Source organism: Syngnathoides biaculeatus, chromosome 23, assembly GCF_019802595.1.
Source record: "Syngnathoides biaculeatus isolate LvHL_M chromosome 23, ASM1980259v1, whole genome shotgun sequence".
In the NCBI taxonomy this organism is placed as follows: Eukaryota; Metazoa; Chordata; class Actinopteri; order Syngnathiformes; family Syngnathidae; genus Syngnathoides; species Syngnathoides biaculeatus.
The window spans coordinates 6,334,466-6,352,466 of NC_084662.1; the positions used below are offsets into that span (position 1 = coordinate 6,334,466).

At 50.9% G+C, this 18,001-nt stretch overlaps 2 protein-coding genes across 6 annotated transcripts; one reads left to right on the top strand and one right to left on the bottom strand.

The window, feature by feature from the left end:
• Positions 1 to 86: 86 nt before the first annotated feature.
• LOC133496723 (potassium voltage-gated channel subfamily H member 5-like) lies at positions 87 to 11,639 on the bottom strand. Of its 4 annotated transcripts, XM_061812617.1 has the most exons (13): positions 10,787 to 11,639; positions 10,452 to 10,692; positions 8,950 to 9,073; positions 8,572 to 8,678; positions 8,349 to 8,477; positions 7,938 to 8,053; positions 6,687 to 7,079; positions 6,527 to 6,619; positions 6,014 to 6,443; positions 2,965 to 3,164; positions 2,258 to 2,510; positions 1,724 to 1,920; positions 87 to 950 (listed from the first exon to the last, which is right to left on the bottom strand). In XM_061812617.1, the coding sequence occupies exons 2-13, from the start codon at positions 10,678 to 10,680 to the stop codon at positions 87 to 89; spliced, it is 3,135 nt and encodes a 1,044-aa protein (XP_061668601.1). In that variant the 5' UTR covers positions 10,681 to 10,692; positions 10,787 to 11,639. The 4 variants fall into 4 exon arrangements, with proteins under 4 accessions (XP_061668601.1, XP_061668600.1, XP_061668599.1 ...); XM_061812616.1 differs by having other exon boundaries at positions 2,258 to 2,450; positions 10,452 to 11,639; XM_061812615.1 differs by having other exon boundaries at positions 10,452 to 11,639.
• Positions 11,640 to 11,715: 76 nt separating this feature from the next.
• On the top strand, positions 11,716 to 17,945 carry LOC133496772 (sphingosine-1-phosphate phosphatase 1-like). Of its 2 annotated transcripts, none has more exons than XM_061812750.1 (3): positions 11,716 to 12,752; positions 14,543 to 14,632; positions 15,516 to 17,945. In XM_061812750.1, exons 1-3 carry the CDS (start codon positions 12,120 to 12,122, stop codon positions 16,014 to 16,016), a joined length of 1,224 nt encoding a protein of 407 aa, XP_061668734.1. In that variant the 5' UTR covers positions 11,716 to 12,119; the 3' UTR covers positions 16,017 to 17,945. The 2 variants fall into 2 exon arrangements, with proteins under 2 accessions (XP_061668734.1, XP_061668733.1); XM_061812749.1 differs by having other exon boundaries at positions 11,719 to 12,752; positions 15,465 to 17,945.
• The last annotated feature ends 56 nt before the right edge of the window (positions 17,946 to 18,001 follow it).

An 18,001-nucleotide genomic window follows, 5' to 3' on the forward strand; every position in this document is an offset into this window, starting at 1 on the left:
CAGTGTTTTTCTAACATTTCTTCAGCAGGCCGGCTAGGTGATGCCCCCCGGGGTCCTTTTCTGACTGAGAGTCGCAAGCGGTTCCCTCAAAAGGGCCCGTCGTCGTTTCGAGGTCCAACCAGGGCGTCTTGGTTCCTGAACCTGGGCCTCGGCGAGGACGTGGGCGGCAGCGAGAGTCTTCTTCTGGCGGCGAGCAGCCGAAGGATCTCGGCCACCTGAGCCTCCAGCGCCGTGAGCCGCCCCCCCAGCGTCTGGATGTCGGCCTTCAGCTCCACCTTGGCCTCGTGCAGCGCCGCCTGCAGGAGGTCCCGCTCGGGCCCGGCGGCGCCGAAGGGGTTCCGCTCCATGGGGCTGCGCTCGAAGGAGCTCCTGGAGTCTCCGACTCGGTCGATGCGGAGGTCGCTCTTGGTGATGCCGCTGTCGCACGAGTCCCTTTTCTGCAGGGCGATGGCTTCCCCAGCGTTGGCGCCGCCCGCCTGGTTCTGATTCTCCTTGGACGCTATTTGCTCGGACGACTGAGATCCTTCGGTCCAAGCCTGGCCTTTCTCTGGCGGCTTCTCTTGCTCTCCAAGCGCAGGAGGGGGCGCAGTTGCGGTGGCGTTTTTAAACTTTGCCCACCCCCTGGCCCCTCCTCTGCCGGGGGCCGCCCCGTTCCCCTCTCTGTTGGCGTCCCGGCTCGGCGGCTTCTCCTCACACGGTCCGGGTCGAGAGCCCACGGCCTCCGCGGTGCAGTTTTGCTCCGACGTCTCAGCCGGGGCCCGGGTTGCGCCGGGGCGGGGCGGCTCCTCCCGCAAGTAGGGGGACGATTCCCCCGGAGTCTGGCCGTCCCTCTGCTGCCGAAACCTCTGGAAGAGCTTCCGGACCGGATGGTCGTCGGGAATGGAGAGCGCCACCTCGTTCCTCTGGCGCTCCTGCTCTCGCTTGACGTCTGCGATCTTTCGAAAGATCACCTGCATGAACGCCAGCGGGACACGAGACCACTCATCTGGTTGGTGTGCGCTACACACACACACACACGCACACACACATTCAACGTCATCTCGGGACCATGTTGTTGAGTGCGGACAAAAATGATACGAGCGCCTCAATCTCATAAAGTCTATTTCTGAATGGCAATGAATTTGTCTACGTGAGAGTACACAAAGTACATATTTAGATGATAGGGTAAATACTTGGTCGCCGTTACGTAGATTTCCTCTATTGCTGGGCCGGTTTGGAACGTGACCCCCTGGATAAGATGAACGAGTACTGCACTGAGCTCTGAGTCGTCTTGAACTCAAATCCAAAACGCGTAGAAGTGTAACACATTTTTCTGTTTACATAAAAAAAAACGCTCAGTCGCACTTCTTGACGCCATCTGCTGCTGTGTCGGAAGTGCAGTACTTTGTGTACTCGGAGCGTTTGGTTGAAATATTCAAGAGCTCAAAGCGGCGATTCCCGGGGGGAGGTCCGAAATGGAAAGTCGGAGCCAAAACTTTACCAGTTTTTTTTGGGCACGGGTTCAAATCTGAACACTTGTTCTTCGGGTTTTATTTCCTTTGAAGACAAAAAGATGTCAATTTTGATCATAGAATCTTTTCAAAACGATTCCATCGGCAATTTTGTAGGCACCCAAATCTTGCGGCGGACAACAAAACCGTACACAGTTTGTTTGTTTGTTTTTTTTGTATGTATAATTAAACCGCCATTAAAATGAAGAAGGGGGCGTGTCGCTTGCGTTTACCCGTTTGCGCAGGTTGCAGGTGAGGATGAGGTTCCGCGAGAAGGAGTGCGCAAAGGCCGTGTAGAATTCCAGCACCCGCATCAGCGCGTCTCGCCGGATCACGTGCAGGTCGCAGTAGGTCAGCGCCCGCACGTTGGCGCACGCTCGCGCCATCGAGCTCTCCTTCCAGAAGACGTCGCCGAACACGTCGCCTTTGCCTGCGCCACGACGCCGCCGGCGTCGGGAAAGATCACGTGACAAACGTGCCGAGCCGCTCGCGACTGCAAAGTTAGCCCGGTGGAAATCTCGAGGCCGAGCGAACGACTTGTGTACTTGTGCCCTCCCGTCCTTGCGGTCGTGAGTGACCGTGAGAGCTCAGCGACTTTATTTTCGGAAAGTCGAAGGTGTTGGAGCAGAGTTTCCGTGCCATTTACTTTTTAGGCTAATGCAGTAAGATGAATTTAAGGTACTATTTCATCATCAGTTTAGGGTACGGCAAAACTTCAAATGTAGCCAATTTCGAGCATTTCCCGGCCATCGCGTTGCAGTTCTTACCGAGTATTGCGATGACTTCGTCGTCCTGGATGACTTCGAGGGAGCCGGAGACGACAAAGCAGAGCGTGTCGACGCTCTCGCCGATGTGGAAGATGAGGTCGCCGGGCGCGCAGTGCGTGGTCTGGAACTCCACGGCCAGCGAGCGCAGGCAGCCGTCGCTGGCCAGGCGGAACGCCGGGTGGTCGTTGAACACCTGGCGGTTGAGGTGCACGCAGATGTCCGCCCGCATGTCTTTGGGGCAGATGGACAAAACCTGCGAGGAAAACCAATCCAGAGCAAAAGCACCGACGGCCACCGAGGTTCAACGGCACTCTGCCACCGTCGTGTGGCGTCTGTGGGTGACCACAGTACTTGTCTTTTTAGAGGGTGCAGCAATTACTGGGTTTTTTTTTTTGCGGAAGGCCTCAATCTGTACCCTGGACGAATGGAAGTGGAACACGATTTGTGCAAAGCTGTGCCTTTCAGGGGCGCGGCCCCGTGAGCTGGAGAGAGCGTGTGAGCGTTCGGAAGTGAGCTGTGGCCTCCACCAGCTCCGTGAAAGGCTCCTCGTTTGGTATTTGTTTGACAAAGTGTGGCGCTCCTTGCCTACCTGCGAGGCCATTCCACTACTTTCATATTTTTTCTCCCCTTAACTTTCAGGAGCTTGCAACACAAATCTGGTCGGGAGTTGAAAAACTCTCGTAAGTCAAGGCAGCGACGAACGGTACCTTATCGGTGTCGATGCCCTTAGACATGGCCCACGTGGACACGATGAAGTCCATGACGCGTTCGCTGAGGCCTTTGGGGACCTGGTAGAGTTTGAGGAAGTCGCGCACGTTGTTGAGCATCTCGTGGTAGCGGTTGGTGTTGGTGTACATCTGCTGGAAGATGGTGGTCACGTTCCCGAAGATGGTGGCGTACAGCAGCGCTGAGGGGGACAGTCTTGACAATCAAAACAATCTGAATATAACGCTGCCATTAATCAACCTTTTTTCACTCCATCATGGCGCCATTTTTTTCTGGCCACGGCGACACGTACCGTACTCTGTTCCTAGCACACATATACGCTACGTGGTCTTTTCTGAGTGCAACGCGCTGAAAGTTGTCCCGCTTTTCTCCCCCACAATTGACGGGATCCACCTCCTGATCTTCCTCTTTTCCCCAAAGGCTGTGCTGATCTCAAACCCCAATTGAGGCAACGTGCGTTTCCCTCTTGGGGAAAATGTCCGCCATTATCGTGCTTTACAGCCCCGAATTTCCCAGGCCTCCCATTCACGAGTTTCGTCACAGAACCGACGTGACTTGTAGGTGCAGGTATTGTTACTGCTGTATTTCCCGACACTGGCTTAAGTTGAGATGAAAGTCCGCACAAACAATTCAAGCGAGAAGACAACAAGCGTTGCGTATTAGCGTTTGTAATGCGCGGCGGCCACGTGAACGGTTCTGGCTGCCTGCGGTGACCTCAAAGAGTCAGTCAGCGCCTCCAACGTGGCGCGTGGAGCCAGTGGAGGGGAAAGAAGTTAAGACGCATATCCGGCGAGATGGACGCTCGGCGGGCCCGCGGGCGCCGCGCTCCCTTTCGGGACGGCCGGCCTCGCGTAATGGCCGGATCCATAGCGGGACATTCATTGGCGGTAATTGTAGCCCACGCTAGCGCGGACCGGGGAGATTTTGCCATTTCGCTTCTCTAGCGCCGCCGGCGTACTGGTGGTGTCGTACTGGGGAGGGGCTGGGAGGTGGGGGGTGACGCCACGGGGCCGCAAAGCTCCAAGCGCGACTGTCACTTTGCGTCGTCCTCACCGCCGTTCGTGCCGCACTTCGCTCGATGCCGCACAGGAGGCGCCAACGTAAAAACAACAAAAAAAAGTCAGCCTCACTCACGCTTTCAATATTGTTTGCACTTTTTGGAAATGAAATGTTCAGCTTTGCCTCAAAGTCGAGTGCGTCCCTGTAAAAATGTGCAAAGATTCCGCAAATTCTTTTGAAAATGTTATTTGCCAAACTCGTTGGGAAAAAGCGTGGCTATTTTCAGAAAGTTCCAAATCTGGATCAATTTAATTTAAGACCCAGAAAAAAATGATGGAACAAATTTGACTATAAAGTAGTCGTATTATTTATTCATTCGTGTGTTAATTATTCATGCATTTTACTTTTATTCCTTAAAAAATTCATTTGACAAAGCTAAACATTCTTATTTTAAAAGCAAAATTTTGCAGACACCTTTCAGGCTAACTCAATTTCACGTGCTTTCGTGCACCTCAGAAAGAAAACTAGCGCCTCAGCACACATACAGAATATGTACACAAGTACTGTATTCATTTCCTCCGCCGCGGGTTTGAAACCTTCAACCCCACAAGCAAGACTGAGCTCCGACCACGGCACCTTTTTCGAATCCAATTCCTCGCTGCGTTGTTTTAAATGCCGTCTCAAGAGGAGGGGCGAGGGCATCCGGCCCCCACCGAGAGAGACACCCCCCTCTCCCCCCCCCCCCCCCCCCCACGTGTGCCCGACGTGTCACTTTTGATCAGGCAAGCTTTCCCTCTCTCCAGTTGGCTCCGTGACTGCGACTTCGATGTGAACACCAGCCCGGTGTCGCTTGCTCTCCGTTTATTACCTAACAAGTGGGGGGGGGGGGGGGGGGCTCACTTTCAGACACGCAAATCTGCAATCACAAATATAGCAAAAGAGAAACCGAATGGACGCCATTATGCTTTGATGCAAATCCAGATTGAAGTGTGGAAGATAGGTTTCTCGTTTTTCTGCATTAATTTTTTTGCATAGCCCCGCCCCCCTCCCCCCAAAAACAACTCCAAATTGCAGACTAACGTTATGCTACATGTACCGCATTCATTTTTTTTTTATTGATTTCTGTCACAGTTTTGTCCATTTGCTCCGCCCCACCATCAAAAATGATGAAAAAGTCGCAGTGCGGCCTCACCTGCGAACCAGGAAGTAGCCCGTGAGCTAACAAAATAAAGTCGTTTTCCAGGATTTTTTTTTTTTTTTTGCACGAAGTAGGACCTCAGCCCTGCCGCGAAGGGTAAAAAAAAATCCCAAAATAATTGCCGTTATCCGCTTTGCTTCAGCCCAAATTATAGAAGCTCCTCCCCTCACTTCAAAAATTGTTCTTTGCAAACAAGATGTCACAAGATGGCGCTGAGCACAACATTTATATTAGAAAACCGCAAACGGGGAAGTTTCCAGTGAATGATGGAGTAAAGCGGGAAAAAAAAGTGAATTTTGCAAATTGCTGCTATGTGATGGAAGAATCTTTTTTAATTTGCTTTTAGCTTGGTTTATTCAGGAAAATTCCAATTTGTTTTACAAGACTTTATAAAAAAAAAAAAAAAAAATCACACAAAACAGGATCAATTCTTGTTTACTGGAAGGGAGAAGCTCCACACCCACCCACAATAAGTCAGGATCTTCAACACAGAGTTATGGGGGGGGGGGGTGGGGGAGAGACTCGACCCCTCCCACATGCTTAAAACACGCGGCGGCTGTGTCTACCGTATACTTGACCATTTTTTTTTTCTTCTTCTAATTAGCAGTAGGAGGCTACATTCGCACACGAGCAAATCTATTCGCAAAGTAGCTCCCTCCCGATGTCGCTGTGGCGGTGTTGGAAAGGCAAATAGTTGTCCTCCCTCCGCAGCGGACACGCTACACCAAATCCCAAACGCCGGACGTGCTCGATTCGGTCGCGGAGCGAACTCAAAAGGAGCGAGCCCGCTGCGGTTCTCGGCGGAAGGAATCCAAAGAGAATAGCGTACTCACATCCCACCATCATCATGGCCACGGAGAAGATCTTCTCCCTGTCGGTGGTGGGCGCGATGTTGCCGAAGCCGATGGTGGTGAGGCTGGTCATGGTGAAGTAGAGCGAGGAAATGTAGAGCGTGTCCTTGTTGGGGCCGCCCTCCCAGCGCCCCGTCCCGCTCACGTTGTAGCGGTACGGCGTCCCGATGCTCAGCGCCAGCTGGTACAGCCAGCTGTCCGTCTTGATGCCGTTGGTGGTCTCGTCGATGACCTCGTGGTCGCCGATGCAGTACCAGATGCAGGCCAGCCAGTGGGCCACCAGGCCGAAGACGCACACCAGCAGGACCAGCACGGCGGCGCCGTACTCCAGGTAGTGGTCCAGCTTGCGCGCCACCCGGCCCAAGCGCAACAGCCGGATGACCTTCAGCGAGCTGAACAGGCTGCTCAGACCCTTGAGGACGGAAAGAAGGCCGGGGGAGCTCCTTCGGTGCGCTTCAAAAGTCGGAGCGGCGTTAAGGAGCAAAAGTCCCTTACTGGCAGAACCGAGTCCTCCGTCCTGGTCCCGTTCCTGTGGACGTGCGACGAGTCACGGAGACGACTCGCCGGGGACGAAGGCGCCACGAAGTCCTGGTGGGATCAAAAAGACGGAGCGCAAAAAGTTGGAAGCGGCCCCCGGCTGTCGGCGCTCGCTCACCTCCTCGAAATGCTCGAAGGCGTTGATGATGTCGTAGGGCAGGCAGGACAGCAGGTCGATGACGAACCAGGTCTTGACGTAGTTCATGCGGATGAGCCTGGCGTCCGAGATGACCTCGCCGGCGGGCCCCACGAAGGTGGTGTGGAAGTTGAGCACGATGTCCACCAGGAAGATGACGTCCACGATGCTGTCCAGCACCAACCACGCCAGGTTGTTCTGCCTGGTCCGGAAGGACACGTTGTAGGGCACCATGATGGCCGTGTAGAAGGTGAGGATGAGGATGATCCAGTCCCACGTGGTCTTGAAGGTGCAGTAGTGCAGGATGATGTGCGGCGGGGTTTTCGGGGCTTCCTGCTTGTACTGGGGGAGGATGTCGGAGCCCAGCTGCAGGGCCTTAAACGCAAATTCATCACAGCTCCACTCGACTCCGCTTTGGTATTTGGAGATCATCCTCGCAGATTCTCCCATCCGCTCATTACGCGTTCTGGCGAGAGCGACCCGAGATGGTGGCCCTTCCCTGTCAAATTTGGATTTCTCAACCATCTCCAACGCATTTCGCACTTCAGAGGCTGAAGACAGTCCAAAGCGACCCGCAGGTGCAAGATGTCATCGCGCCCGACCTTTGGATTGGCTTACGGCGTCGTACGGTACGTCGCCGCACGTTGTCGGCCACTTCCGCAAAGCTACCAAATGTACGTGGAGAGACTCGACCCGAAATATTTGACGGGGGCGCCGTGAGTCTGCTGTCTCAAAGCGCAAGTCGTAATAGTTGTGGCCGTAGACTTTGACATCAGCTTTGTTTCCCTTCTATACGTGTCGTGTCCGGCCCAAGCGCAAGGTCCCTCAGGCGCTGTCTTTCTCAGTGATGGACCTCCAAAACGTCTTCAGTCACGAGCGCCGTTGTCATTCCATTGCTTTCAGTGTGGATTGACCTCCTACGGACGTGCAGTCTGTCAAAGTGTAGGTCCGCCCGCAGACTGTCCACCTCCACAACCGCTAATTGAAATATTTTCAGAGGTGAAGCGTGTTTAATTTTCCTGATGGATTTCAATTAGATTCACGAGTTTTACGACCATTTCCAGCCCGCCTCCGAATTCAACGAATCGTCCCTTTTGGAGTTTCTCGGTTTCGCACGCGCTTTCAGTACGGACGGGAGAATATGCGTCGAGGAAAGACGCACAAGCGTAAGCGCGTTTCAAAAAAATAAATAAACAAAATAAAAGAAACGACCAGCGCCGTCGATTTTCCCACCTCTGCCAATCTGGACGGCTTGTGGCTGACCTCCGTCTTGCTCAGCGGTGCCATCTGCTGGACCAGGTTGCGATTGTTGGTTAGCGCTCGCGTCAGCCTGGCGAACTTCGTCCATCCTGAACAGAAGGAAAAATCCGTCATTCTCTCCTTTCTGTCTGTTCTTCCTTTCATCAAGCATCTTTCCTTCAGCAAATGCACCCTTCCATCCCTTTACTCCATTCATCCTTCCTTCCATCCATCCATCTTTCCATCACAAGGGGATGCGAGTTCCACTCTCCTGTTTGAACGCATCCGTGATTCCCGTGTGAAATTTTCGGTCCAACGGTCGAACGACATGCTAGCACGCAGACGCCGGACATCGCCGGAATGTTTCACCGCTTCGCCGTGACGCGAAAGGCGTCGTTTGCGCACCTCTCGCGGTCTCGTCCTCGATGGGCTGCTTGAAGAGCGTGATGTCTCGGAAGGTGCAGAGGAAGAGCACCACCTTGTCGTTCTCGTTGCGGATGGGCGCCACCTGCATGTACAGCCAAATGGGCGTTCCTGCCGCCGCAAAGGCAAAGACAGAAACAGGCCAAATGGGGACCGGCGGGTCCCAGCGCGCGGCGTCATGCGTGATGTGCGGGAGCAGGCTTACTGTTTTTGGTGTAGAGCAGCACCTCGTAGAAGTTGGACTCGTAGCCGTCGAAGGTTTGCCGGATGTTGTCGACGGTCGTCCTGTCGGTCAGCTCTCCGTACATGAAGCTTCAAAAGGGGGGAACGCAACACGTCCTCCTCTTTAGCAAAACACTGCAGAGGCGCTTCTCCCTCCTTCTGCCATCAGCCATTCATCAATCGGCTCCCTTTCATTCAGCGAGTCATCCTGCCCTCCGTCCGTCCGTCGCTCCTTTTTTCCCCCCATCCATCACTGAGGCCTCACACATCTCAGGAGCTCAATTCAACTTTGCTCACAGCAGCCACCCCAAAATGTGTAGACTACAAAGAAATAATAACTCAAACATGAGTCAGCATATACTTGCACGTGCTGCTCCTGTGCATGACCTCGGCTCGGTGGTAGCCGGACAGCTTGCAGAATCCGTCGTTGCTGTACACCACCGGCCACTCCACGATCTGCGCGTTCCCCAACAAGAAGCTGGTTTCTGGAAAATGTGTTTTGGAAAAAAAACGATGATATAGGCGGCACGGTGGGGCCTCACTCCCACTCTGAGGTCCCGGGTTCAATCCCGGCCCCGCCTGCGTGGAGTTTGCATGCCCTCCCCGTGCCTGCGTGGCCTTTCTCCGCTTTCCTCCCACATGCCCAAAACGTGCTCGCGTTCATCGGAGACTCTAAAACTGCCCCTCGCTGCGATTGCGAGTGCGACTGTTGCCCGTCTCCGTGCGGCCTGCGATTGGCTGGCGACCGGTTCAGGGTGTATCCCTCCTCCGAGCTGACTCCGGTATTCCCGCTACCCTTGTGAGGATAAGCGGCTCAGCTCAAGGATGGATGGATGGATATATATGTACTTCAACAATATACATTTTCTAAATCAACGTGGGCTCATATCCGTGGAACTATTGATTCTATAACACACAAAATGTCTTCACCCTCGAACATCCCTACATTAAACGTAAGTAAGTGAAACAAACAAACAAACAAACAAAAAAGCATGAAAATACATGAACATTTCAAGCAGCAGTAACGGTTGTTGATAAAATGTTTATGCTCCAGCCTCGGCCTTGATTAAAAATGCACGAGGAGCTGCAAAAGTTCTCGAGCAAGCAAATCTTTAGGAGTGAAAAAGCATTCCTCCTAATGACTTTGGACGTTTGGCGGAGGAAAACACTTTGGGCCGGCGTGCATTTGCTTACGACACACGCAGAAAGTCGAGGCTAATTCAACAAACGTGTTTTTCTTCTCGATGCGTCAGGATAAATGTCGACGAGTCCCATTTTGAAACCGTTACGACGGCAAACTGGGTCAAAAGTACACGTATTGAGTCAGAAATACTGCGTCCCAATACTTTTGGAGGGATACAGTCCACGGTTTTATAAAGACCACGCGAATAGCACACGGCAACCTCTGAAGGCGCCTCGGAAAAACTAAATCCAGAACGGACAGGATTACAAATGGGCTCATTAGAGGGACGGCCAAAGTTGGAGGTTTTTGGAGGCGAGGTTGGAGAGAGCAGACTTGGATGGTTCGGACAAGTCCAGATGAGGATGGAGCCGCCGGGCGAAAGGGCGAGCGAGAAGAAGACCAAAGAAAAGCTTGATGGTTGTGGCGAGGGAGGACATGAAGACTGTGAGTGTTAGCGAGGAAGATGCACGAGATAGGCTGAGGTGGAGAAAGATGACACGTTGTGGCAAGCCGAAAGGAAAAGAAGAAGATCTTTTGGAAATGGCATCTTCCAGTGTCGCAAACTTGTCATTTGCAAGGGAAAGGGAAGAAAAATAAGCTCGAAGAAAACATTCAACGTGACTCAAAGTCTTCAGTCCACTCGGAGCAATGAGAGAACCTTCTTTCAAAGTCAAACTCACCACTGGAGCGTCGGACAATATTCTCCAAAAAGGTGTTTTGCGGGGCCACCAGTCCTCTTTTGCCCCCGTGCATGGTGCAGGCTTGAGGGCTGAGACTTGACACTCGGCGCGGCTCTCGCTGCTCTGCTCGCTGCTCGCTGCTCGCTGCTCGCTGCTGTGGAAGATGCGGGTGGCCAAAAACTGGCCCGCGCGCCGGGGAGCGGAGAGGAGAGGAGCCTGCGCGGGGCATTTCCGGCTCGCGCTTTTCAAAATAAAAGTCGACACGTCTTGTCACTTGGGCAATCTCGTCAGTCATACGCTTCAAGCACTCCGAAACCAATTACACGTGCGGTTACTTTGCATCAGGAAGACTCAATTGCCGGTTTTGGAAACCCAACCGGTGGTGTCGGACGTCGAGTCAGTGACATCACGGAACCAAGCCAACGGCACACGGCGGCCATTTTGTGGGGCAAACAAATGCAGCGCAGTGAGAAAACAAAACGAGGACATCGCACGTTTTTATACACGTTACTTAACAATTATAAACACCTGCACTATTCATGGGTGTGACAGATGGGCGAAGGGCGATGTTAAATGAGGTTTTAGTGTGAAAAGTATGATAATTGACATTGAGAGTTCATAATGTCCTTTTCCTTTGGGCTTCTCCCTGTTAGGGGTCACCACAGCGCCTCATCTTTTTCCCCTCTAAAATCCCACCATCCTCATGTCTTCCATCACAACATCCGTCAACCTTTTCTTTGGTCTTCCTCTCTGTCGTTCTTTTGCCTGCCAGCTCCATCCTCAGCACCCTTCTACCAACGTAGTCACTCTCTCGCCTCTGGACACGTCCAAAACATCTTAGTCTGCTCTCTCTCACCTTGTCTCCAAAGCATCCAGCTTCGGCTTCGGCTGAGCTCACTCCGAGCTCCATCACGGCCGGTCTCGCCACTGTTTTATAAACTTTGCCCTTCATCCTCGGGGAGACTCTTCTGTCACGTAGAACACCAGACACCTTCCGACAGCTGCTCACCAACCATCCTTCCTTTCTTGTGCACCTTTCAATCCACACTTCTTTGATCCATCCATCTATCTTTCCATATTCTTTCCTCCCATACAATATCCAACCATCCTTCTTTCCTTGAATCTGCAACTTTCTTCCTTCATTCTGCAATCGATCGATCGATCGATCGACCGACCGACCGATCAATCAATCAATCAATCAATCAATCATCAATCAATCAATCAATCAATCAATCAATCATCAATCAATCAATCAATCCACCCATCCCCGTTTCTTTTCTCGCGTTTTCCTCGTTCTGCAAGAAATGAACATGGTGTAATGCTCCATTGTTTCAGCAGAGGGCGCTCGTCGATTACAAAAAAATGGACGCGGCGGATGAGTGGCAGCAAGGAAGAAGAAGAAGAAGAAGAAGAAAGGCTGCACCACCGAAGAAGAAGTCTGGCCACTGGCCACCGTCACTCCGGATTCGACCGCAGTCGGCGGCAGCCCGTCCGAACCGGCCCGGGCTTCGTGATGTAATGCGCTTTGGATGCTGCTCTTTGGCGTTTGTCTGTCGGGGAAGTGAAACCAACCGCCGTGTCGCACGCTGTATTTTCTATATTTCCATCTGAACACCGACCATGAGCTCGCGCGAGTGAACACCGAGCGAGCGTTTCTTTGACATCATAATGGCGTCGGACGTCGTCAAATCGTTCGTGGCGACGTGTAATTACCTCCAGGACCCCCGCCTGGTGGCCAGGTTCCAGCACCTCTGCGGGGTCCGGGGGACGTTTCCGGAGAAGGCCGGCGTCGCAACGCGGGACGGTGACGCCGGCGACCCCCCCGAGCTCCGGAGGAGGAGCCCCGGGGACGAAGCGGGCGACGGGGCGGCCGTGCACGCCAACGGGAAGACCGGCGAGCTCGGAGCCGAGGACGGGAGCTCCGCCCGGGCCAAGCCTCTCCGCAGGAACTCACTGACCGGCGACGTGGGTCAGGAGTTCCTGATCCGCAACAAGTTCCTCTTCTACTTGTTCACCTTCGGCACGGAGCTGGGCAACGAGATGTTCTTCATCGTCTTCTTCCCGTTCCTTTTCTGGAACGTCGACGCCCTGGTCACCCGCCGGCTCATCGTGGTGTGGGCCTGGAACTTGATGCTGGGCCAGTCCACCAAGGACATGGTGCGGTGGTCCCGGCCGGCCTCGCCTCCCGTGGTCAAGGTGGAGGTCTTCTACAACTCCGAGTACAGCATGCCGTCCACGCACGCCATGACGGGCACCGCCGTCCCCTTCTGCCTCTTCATGCTCACCTACGGACGCTGGCAGGTAAAAAAACCAAAACACGGCACTTTAGTTGACCTTTAGCTTGCTGGTCATGCTGGAACGCTTCAAAGAGGAAGCAAAAAAATTCCAAAAGTTCTTCTCAACAAACAAAGGCGAATTTATTTATTTTACGTTAAAATAGTGGTAACGAAGTTGGAATAGTAACTCCGGCAAGTTGTGTATTTTCAAGAATAAAGTCATTATCGTCATAGCATCCGGAGAATGAAGTCGTCCACAGTTGTTTTCAAGGACAAATGAGATTCATGTCCTCCTAAAAGACTAAAGGTGAATATTTTGGGGAAAAGGGAAAGTTCTGCATTGAGGTCATGACAATGAAGTCCTATTATAAGAAATAAATCGTTAAGAACTTGTATATTTTCAAGAATTGTCACAAATTAAAGTTGGCATGTTACGAGAATAATTGGATTAAAATTGTGTATTTTTGAGGAAGGGAAAAAAAAAAAACTTCAGAGCCTCATTCCAGCAGTAAAGTCTTGTATATCGTGGAGAAAATTGTGGTATAGTTTGAAGGTTTAAAAAGTATATTTTTGTAATTAAATCACAGCATACCAAAGTTGTATACTCTAGATTTGAAAACTTGCATATATGAGACACTTGCCAGCCGCAACATCAGATCCACCCCTATCAACAGCAATATTCATAAGGGGATGGATACAAAAAAATTCAATGTAATCTTTATTGATCCAAAGTATGACATGCAGGTGTAACTACAAATGTCCAATGAGTGAGTGTCATTCATAAAAGTGTTCAGAACACAAACCGTGAACTTGACCCAGGCGGTCGCGAGGTCACTCTGACATTGCTGAGTCCGCCTTTTAAATGCTCATAAATCCCACTTTAATATCTTGTAGCGGCAGTCGCATGATTAAGTTGACAGTCGGCATTGAGAGGGTGTCGCAAGACTGGAAAACCTCTTAACTGCTATCCATGTTTGGAGTTTATGACTGACCATTGCAGCAAATAAAAAAAAAAAAAAAAGACAATTAGGCTGTTTTGAACAATAAACACGATGAGCTGATAGGAACAGGAAGCCAGACACTGACCCCAATAAATGTTCAGTATTTATAGCAATCGATGCCCCCTGCCCTGTATGGAAATGATCGTATAGTCCTGCAAAAACAGCACAACTCAAAAGCTGTGCTGATTTTCAGTTGAAAGGTGTAAAATGCTGCCATCCACAGGCATCTTTTCCACACTACAGTGGTTTACAAATGTGAATTTTAGAGAAGCTGTTCAACTACGTTCTTGACAAATTTACAGTCTGCAGCAGTGAACTTTTTGTTTTCTAGTTGATGAATGAAAATGTCAATTATGACAATTGAAATAAAATGCCGATTGGCACGAATGCTACCCTCTGATTAGCTAACCATTGCTGCGCCTTTTAGGTCTGCCAGGTAGTTAGGCAGACATATATCGGATCACGACGTGACACGGGCTTGCAACAGGACACCGTAAAGAAATTGTCCGAATGTTCCCGGCCTTCATCATTGTTCTGACGCAGCAGTGGCGCCGCAGCTTCCTGTTTCTAAAGCTAGCCCGGCCCATTCGGCTCATTGTGATAAGGATCTTAACAGCTCTTTTGTCAACAAGCATTGCCTACAAACCCACATGGCGCATGTTATGTGGTGACGGGCGGGTTCTAGTGAAGGCAAAGATACTCGAAGAAGATTTGGACAAAAAAAAAAAAAAAAAAAAGAAATCATCTTCTGTGAAAGTTTTGTAATGTGTTTGTTTTGTTGTTGTTGTTGTTTTTTTTTTTTTTTGTCACCCAGTACCCGTTCTTGTTGGGCTTTTGCGTGGCTCTGTGCTGGAGCGGGCTGGTGTGTGTGAGCAGAGTCTACATGGGGATGCATTCGGTTCTGGTAAGTATCAGCACGACACGAGTACCTGATGGTGTGGCTGACGCCACACGTCGCTGCGCTCAGGTTGTTGTGTCCCGCAAATGACCCGTACATGTTTTAGACATCAGACTGGCAAGATAAGTCGGACCAGTTTCACCAGTTAAGATTTGGAACGACGAAGAAAACGTCACTAAAGCGAAATCTACCGTCACCGATTATCAGTCATAAACATCAACGTGACAATAAGTCGTCTAATGTAATGACTGACAGATCCTTGTAGATGGCAGCCATGCATTGCTTCAGATTTGAGATCAGCGCAGCTTTTGAAAAGACCGTGAAGAGGACGTGGTTAATCTCGTCTTCTTGTCGCGTCAATCACGAGGGAGAGAAATGCCGACGAGTTGATGAAGCGGTTTTTGGAGTGAATGGCAAAAGCTACGTTTAAAAAAAAAACAAAACAAAAAAAAAATGCCACTTTCGTTTCGACTGGAGGCGTACGGCAACTCGTCGTACTTCCGTGTCTATCCTCGTATATCTGTAAAGAAATGATTTTTGCCGCATGAAGCCCTTTCCCGGTCTTGTTTTTGTTTTCTACGGTGCAGTGTTTCCGAGCCGCAGCAAAAAACACTTCCTCAGCACTGAACGGGTAATTTTTTTTTTTTCATGGAAAGAACTGCTGAGTGGATAACATTTGATTGTATCATTTTATGGCCAAGCGACTCACGCTTGTCCCTATCAAATCCAAACATTGCTTTATCAGTCAGCTGTCCCTGATGATTCCTTCGCGATGACGCGCTGAGCGCGGGATGGAAACGCGTTCCGAGTTGAAGTCATTTGTGTGCCAACGTTGCAGGAAGTGATGACGGGCTTCCTGTACAGCCTCCTCATCCTGACCTTCTTCCAGCAAACTTTGGACGCCATCGACGACTTCTACATGACGCACGCGTACGCGCCGCTCGTCATCGTGGTGTCGCACGTGGGCTTCGGACTCGTGGCCTTCTCGCTGGACTCGTGGAGCACCTCCCGGGGGGACACGGCCCAGGCGCTGGGCACCGGGGCCGGGGCCGCCCTGGCCACCCACGTCAACTTCCGGCTGGGCCTGACGACGGACCCCCCGCCGTCCTCGCTGCCGTTAGCCGCGCCCACGCTCGGGGTCGGCGTGGCGGCCCGCTCCTCGCTGCGCTTCGCTTTGGGCGTGGCCGTCATCCTGGTGACCCGGACGGTCATGAAGGCGCTCGCCATCCCGTTGCTGTGCCGACTGGCCGGGCTGCCCGCGGGCGACGTGAGGCGGGCGAGGCAGCACGTGGGCGTGGAGCTGCCGTACCGCTACGTCGTCTACGGCGTGGTCGGCTTCACGTGCGTTTGCGTGGTGCCGCTCTTCTTCAGCCTGGTAAACTTGGCGTAAGCGATGTCGCGCCGTCGGCGTCGTGCACTGCCGGAATTCGATTGGTACGGGGCGAATGCCGACCTGCGTCCTGAGATTCCTCCCGAAAGCCCGACAGCCCTGCGCCTCCTGGAGTATTTGGTGTTCAGCACAATTTTTTTAACGTTCCCAAACAAACATCAATCAATTCAAATCACTCTAAGGATAAATAATGAATATCCAATTTTAATCCCGCCAACTCGGCGTGGGGTCACTTATTGGAAATGTTACGATTGTTAATTTAGCAACATTCAGATTGGCCCACCACGCACACATTTTCAGAAACGGGCAAATTAGTTGTTTTGTTGGCAGGTGCGCGCCCACTATTGGCACACAAACTCCATTTGTTAACGTCCCCAAAAAGTCTTGGGTTGCAGCACCACGTCGAAGTCAATTCATGAATTAGTCAACTGTCCAATTTGACTGGTTCGAGAAAGCCCAACTACGTGAAATGAGACTGACAACTCAACTCAAGCTGTTTTCTCCGTGAGCTTGTCCACGAATTCTACTGACTGAAGCCGGACCTACTCAACTGTCCAATCAAATTCCATTTCTGCAAACCGGAACATGGATGTCACCGTCGAGCATTTTCCGTCTCCACGTAACTGAATGCAAAGGGTGTAAAAATGTTCCCCCGGCTGGTTTATATTCCACCGGTTCATCACGGGCGCTTTAACATACAGCGACAACGAGGCGCTCGAAAGGGGCCACGCCGTCCTGTTACCCCCACAGTCCACACACCAGGTTTGAAGTCTTCCCTTTTCTTTAAGAACTAAAACTAGAATCATGCTTGCTCTCTTTCTCAGCGTGACATGTGGACTCACGGCTGACAACGAGGCGCTCTAATGCAGGAGGCCGGCGTGAAGCCACTGTCCACATGCTGACTGTCAAGCTCTTTCAAAAAAAGTTCTCCCTTCATTGGTCTCCCATCTCTGACGTACGTGCACTCAATGCAGACAATGAGGCGCTCCGGCGCCACCTAATTGGTTGCGAATGGGACTGAAGGTGCTCGAGTTCTTCTGTGGTGGGAGGCGGGCGACTCGTTTCAATGCAGCTGCGCTCCCAAAGAATCAAGAAGACCAAATGGAAAACTTCTTGCACGTCCGACCACCTTTTTTTTTTTTTTTTTTTTTTTTCTCTCTGAGCCACTTATCCTCACGAGGATCGTGGAAGGACTGGCACAGGAAGAACATACAAACTCCAAACAGACAAAATTGAGGGATGTGGTCTAACCCGTCGCTCATTTTTGCACGTTTTTTTCAGCAATTTTCTTTAAACCCGTACAATACAGTATTATTCACAATTCACGTTACAGGGTGTTGACGTTTCTAATGTCGCTCCCGTAAATACGATAGTGGAGATAGTTGTTTAAAAATGCACTGTTTGAAACCGTTTTGAAAAATGAATCCTAGGAAGCCACAAGTACACGCCTGGTTTCCGTCCTTCAAGTATTAGGGGAGGGGAAAAAGAACAAAAACAAAAAAAAAAATTCACATCCTCCGGCAACTCCCCAAACAATCAAATGTTCTCTTTATTTTATGTAACATGATTTTTTTTTTGTATAACCTTCTCTTTGCTTTGAATAAGCCAAATGATGAATCGTGTTTGCTAAAACGCAAAAGTTTTCCAAATGATATTTGAAGTATTATCTAATCTGGATGACATCACCACTATTCTTATTTGTGCTACGTTATTATTGTCGTTTCTTTGCTTCCTTTTTGTGTCGCTCTCATGTGAAGGACGTTTACTGTAATGTCGAGTTCTCGAGTCATCGCGTGAATATAAAAAATATTTTTGATGTATTTTATCATGTTGAATAAGACTGCACCTGAATTGAGATTTTTTAATTTTGAGCAGGACATTTCAGAGGTCTGCACTTAAGAGTATTAAAATCTTGACGTTCTTATCTTATTTTGCCTGGCTTGTATTTATTTCTTATTACGCAGTATTTATGAATTCTAATCAAT